This window comes from Austrofundulus limnaeus, unplaced genomic scaffold, assembly GCF_001266775.1.
Source record: "Austrofundulus limnaeus strain Quisiro unplaced genomic scaffold, Austrofundulus_limnaeus-1.0 Scaffold18, whole genome shotgun sequence".
Lineage (NCBI taxonomy): Eukaryota > Metazoa > Chordata > Actinopteri > Cyprinodontiformes > Rivulidae > Austrofundulus > Austrofundulus limnaeus.
Genome location: NW_013952420.1, coordinates 3,144,481 through 3,149,511, shown reverse-complemented (window position 1 = coordinate 3,149,511; position 5,031 = coordinate 3,144,481). Strand labels below are relative to the sequence as shown.

The following is a 5,031-nucleotide window of genomic DNA, read 5'->3' as shown; positions in this document are numbered from 1 at the left end:
AACAAGAACTTTACGAGTTCAGAGATTGAAGTCAGTCTGTCAGAGATCCAGAAAAGAAAATCTGTCATTTTTAGCAGGTCAGCTAAAAATGAAAAAAAAAGAACTGCTAAAAGTATAAACAACTGTGTTAAATCATTTTCATTTATTCAGAAGCCGCAGCACTGCGCACCATCCCGTTATAATATAAAGTTATTAGTGAAGAAAACCCGTCTGGATAACAGCAGACTGACTGCTCGTAAAATATACGACAGGTCTGGACCACTCGTAAATTTTGTTCGTATCTGAAAAAAATCTTAGAATACGAAAACATTGGTGAATGCCACAAATTCTCCTAMATCCCTCGTACGCACAATTTAAGAACAAATCTGTGCGTACGAACGGTTCTTGCATGAGGCCCATTGTTTCTATGATGCATCTCAAGGCCCCCACATACTCGGGCATACTTCACTCTGTGGAGTTGTTGTTTTTAAGCTTAAATGCAAGCTCTTCCTCTTTGTCCTTGACATCATGACTGAAATTGTGAAAAATTACTGAATTTGTCAGGCGGTCAGTACACTCAAGCATGAAGTCTCAAACATCCGTGGACAATATGCGCGGAGTCCACGTAGCTCACAAACTGCACACAGTATGTCCCGAGTATGTGGGGCCTTCATACCATTGCATCTATTTGACTTTAAATATTGCTATTTTTATGTTGATTAGAAAATTTAGTTGTGAAAACTGAGCCATTTGCCTAGCCAAGAATAAAACTTTACAATCATCATAACTACAGATTTCTATTAAATCCAACTGGGATGCACTGGTCCTCGATGGCCACTATCCTTCATGTGATTAATAAACTTGTGCAGGACTTGGAGAGGTCATTCAATCACTGAATCAGATGTGTTGGAGCAAGTAGACAAGTGATAGTAGCCCTTAAGTGCCAGGACTGGAAGCTGACCTACAAAATAAAAATCTACATGATCTAGAGATATTACTAAAAATTGTGAGACATCCCATGATCTATACTGCTTGATGTCAAAGAAAATATGACCACTTTCACCATTTAGCAGAATGAACTCTAACATTTTTAATATCTGCCTCATAAAATGTTACAGACTTGGAGTCCACTCTAAATCTCTTTTTATAGTTGTCTGAGAAGTTATTAACATAATTTCAGTGTCTTCAGCATCTCCCACAAAACACCAGTCAGTCAAGCAGAACCACAGATGTGATAGTGTTTGTTGGTGGTCTTTTTGAAGTCAGACCTAAAGTCAGTTTAGATGTCTGTTCGTTATGGATGTTTTTTTATTTCCCTAAATTCTGAGTTAATTTCTCATCCCCAGTTTGCCACTCACCACCTGCTTCCAATTAGCACACTGATATCTACTTTCCTAATCACCCTCAGCTGGGATCAAACTATCATGTTTCCCCCTCACTCCTTGTTTATCTGCTGTGGCTCCTACCCTGCTCACCAGTTTTAGTTATATTGATTTTTATGAGCATTTGGTTAGTGATGATGGTGGTTTTGTTTTAACGTGGTGCTACGGTAGAAAAACTAAATTTAAGTCAAGCTATAAATACCATTTTTGCTTGGGAAATATATAGGAACCACAATACATTTTGGATATTCTTTGAAGGTGAGCAAAAAAGCAGCCATGCCTCAACCCAAATCACACTTGCTTTCCATTCTGCCTTTTTTATTTTTACTGTGACTTGTAGAAAACATGGCCTGTTATCAGTAGAAGTGATTAACTTTCCTGCCTGCAGCAGGAGGGCAGCTACAATTAATAGACAGGACTGCTGGTGATATCACAGAACTATTGATGAACTCGCCTGCCGTCCCAGTTCAGATGCAGGAAGTTTTCATGGATCCTATTTATCTAACAAACAGGAAAATACTGGCAAACAAATATCGCAAAATTCTCTTTCACCCCAGAGAACTGTTTTTGAAAAATATGTCTTTAAAAGGTTTTAAAGCATGATATATTTACTCTACTAGGCTGTCTAGAAGCACAACTACAGAAAAAAGACGCCGATCATGCTGTGTATGTTTTTGGCTGCAAAATGATGAGGTTGACCTGCATGCCTGAGAATTTTTAGAACAGCCAAAGAATGCATTATCATTTATTTCTTGTTGTAATATTGTTATATAATGTAAAGGCTAAAAGTGTTTTTTTTTTTTTTTGTGAAACCTTTACCTGATGTGTTTTTTCTCGTCTCTCACTCTGCACAGTCACAGCTGAATACATTCTAAATTGATGGCTTCTTTTTTTCACAACTAAAATTTCAATAATTAGTCTTAATCTTTATTTATTTATTTATCTTTCATTCATTCATTCATTCATTCATTCATTCATTCATTCATTCATTCAACATCCCAACCAGTCTACTCTCACTTGAAAAAAACTGACCAAGACTTTATGCTTTTACTAGAACAGAACAAAAAGACTCACTCTGTGTATGTTCTCAGAGGTTAGCGCCTTCGAAGTGTCGGCTCTGGTGAAGAAGACGCACATGCCAGTCAATGCCACATCTCTACCATCTGTCACGAACACTTTCTTTTTTTCACCAGGCTGCTGAAAATCAAGCTGGGAGGCTGTTGAAGCTGCAGCTGCTGAAGTAAATAATGGAGGAAAAAAAACTTAAAATATGATAACTAACAATGATGCCATAGCCTACTAGTTGCCTTGGGTTAAAATAAAACCAGATGATATTAGAATCAGTTTTCTTAATTTCAAATCCGTGGTTTGCAACCTATTTCCTTAATTTAGTAAATCAGTGTTTGCAGATTTACTAACAAATATTTTTCTGTTTGAGTAAAATACATACAGTTTGAGTTTGTTGAGTTGTGTAATTGTTTACTTCTATGATCAATAACTTTGAAACAAACAATCAAATGCCTTTAAATCTACAAAAACCACCTTGTTTTGGTGGCTAAAATGTAGAGCATTTAATTTAAAACCCTTACATAAAAACATGAATTTACCATGTTTTTATTAACTAGGCTTGGGTGGTATGACGGTACTATGGTATACCTCGATATTGTAATGTGGTGACAGTATTTAAAAATCATAATGGTTTATTAATCACATGTGGTGATGCATCAAATTTCTACAAGGCTGCTATGAAAACTGGGATATCAACATTCTAGGGTCTTTCAGAAGATCCCCCATAACATTACTGACACGTTCTGACCACCTCAGTCCATTCAGAAAAAAACCAGAGGAGGGGAGAGGGGACAGAAACACTCTTAACCTCTGTACGAGGAGTAGTGACAGAAACATTACTCGCCGACTCGTGAAAAACTGGGCCGGTTGGTGCTGAGGCAGCTTCAGAGACCACCCAGCTGCAGGTTCTTAAGTCAAACCACCATAGCAGGACTTCTTTAGGAATTAAACTTCCAAAGTCACATTCTTTTGAAATTTAAAAGCCTAAAAAGATGTAGGCTACTTGGATTTATTTTGGTCTGTATGTAAGGAGGCAGCACCTTTCAATGGCTGCAGCCTCAGGCACCTGTCAACCATGTGTGTTTTGTCTTTCTTGGATGGGTTGTACCAAAACAAATTTTGTTGTGCTCTGTACACTGACAAATAAACTGATTCTGATCCTGCAACTCCTCTCCTTTTGCTCCCATCAGCAGGTTGAGTGACAGCAACACTTCAGAGCAGCATTTTTTTCTATGCCTCTCTCTGCCTCTAGAATGTCAAGCTATTTGCATGTAATTACATCCAAACTTTTCTAAAAAAAAAATCATGGCAAAAAAACACGTGTTCCACATACAGGAATAAAAAAATATAAAGTTCATGTATTTTTTTCCATAAGGGAAGTCAAACCAAATAAACTGTCAATCAAGTAACAGAAAATAAAAGTTCACTGAGACTATAAAAACATGAACAATTTAAAATAACTATAGAAATGGCATGAACAAAACATCTGATTCATTAATTCCTGATGTGATTTAAGCAAAAACATAAACAATACTATTATTTTTACTTAATACTACATGTTGCAATTTCTCAATGTCTTGAAACCCTTGTTTCATTTCCAGTGTTGTGTTTACATTTTTTTGTCCATACTGAAAGCCTGCTACACATACTGTAGACATCAAATCTGCACATAAATTTACTAAACAGGGGGAATGGATTCCTCTGACTTCTACTTTTATTTTGCCCACTGGCAGCTCCATAAATTAGAGTGCTAAAATACATTTTTAGTACTTAGAATAATATCCTGATCAATATTTGACAGCTGACAAGTTTATCATCAAGGACAAATAATAAAATAGACAGTGAACACATTTTATTCATTTATGAATAAACTTTAAATTAGCTTACCTCCTTCAGCTGGCTCAGAGTCCTGATAGTAAAACATGAGGTGAGGGAGGCCATCAGCCACAAAGAACTGCTTCATACGATCAATCTGTAGCAGGTGGGGAAAAATCATTTGATAAAATTAATTGTTTTAGCTTTTATGGTCCTAATGTAAAATTTAAAACCTGAACTTAAAATGGCACCAAATTAATTAAAACAATAAAAATACAAATTTAATGTCCTGAAAAAATCTTTGTAAGATAATGTTTTACTAAAATGTACTAAATATTTACTATATTTACAGTGTGTCACTGTTATAAACTTTATGTGCAAACATACATTGCATATCATGCTCTGCAATATTAATATCAAATACACAAATTTTACTCTGACTAATATAGTGTGCTAGTGTTATTCATAAATTTTAAATATAGGCATTTTTTACTTCTGTATTTGTGAATGATTATTTTGTATAACTGAACTTAATTGTAAAAATCATTGCGCTATTTTTTATTTTTTTATTTCCTTCACAAACTGACTGGTTTGTTTGTAAAACAAACCAAACAACTTTTAAAACTGTTGTCAATAATCTGACTGACAGAATAAATAATATTGATGTATATATTGATTTTCGTAAAGCTTTTGACACAGTTGATCATTATACTCTCTCACAAAAGTTGATTTTTTTCAACTTTCATCATCTGCAATACAAATGTTTTCCTCTTATTTGACTGATAGG

The 5,031-nt window shown here is 35.2% G+C and overlaps 1 protein-coding gene across 1 annotated transcript in view; it reads right to left on the bottom strand.

Annotated features, from left to right (window-relative positions):
* LOC106514249 (dynein heavy chain 5, axonemal) overlaps positions 1-5,031 on the bottom strand; it is a 25,138-nt gene that overhangs the window by 18,664 nt on the left and 1,443 nt on the right. The window contains exons 2-3 of the mRNA XM_014003424.1: positions 4,317-4,401; positions 2,436-2,596 (exon numbers count right to left, since the gene is read on the bottom strand). Of these exons, the coding sequence (XP_013858878.1) occupies positions 2,436-2,596; positions 4,317-4,401 (246 nt within the window). The remainder of the gene's footprint in view (positions 1-2,435; positions 2,597-4,316; positions 4,402-5,031) is intronic.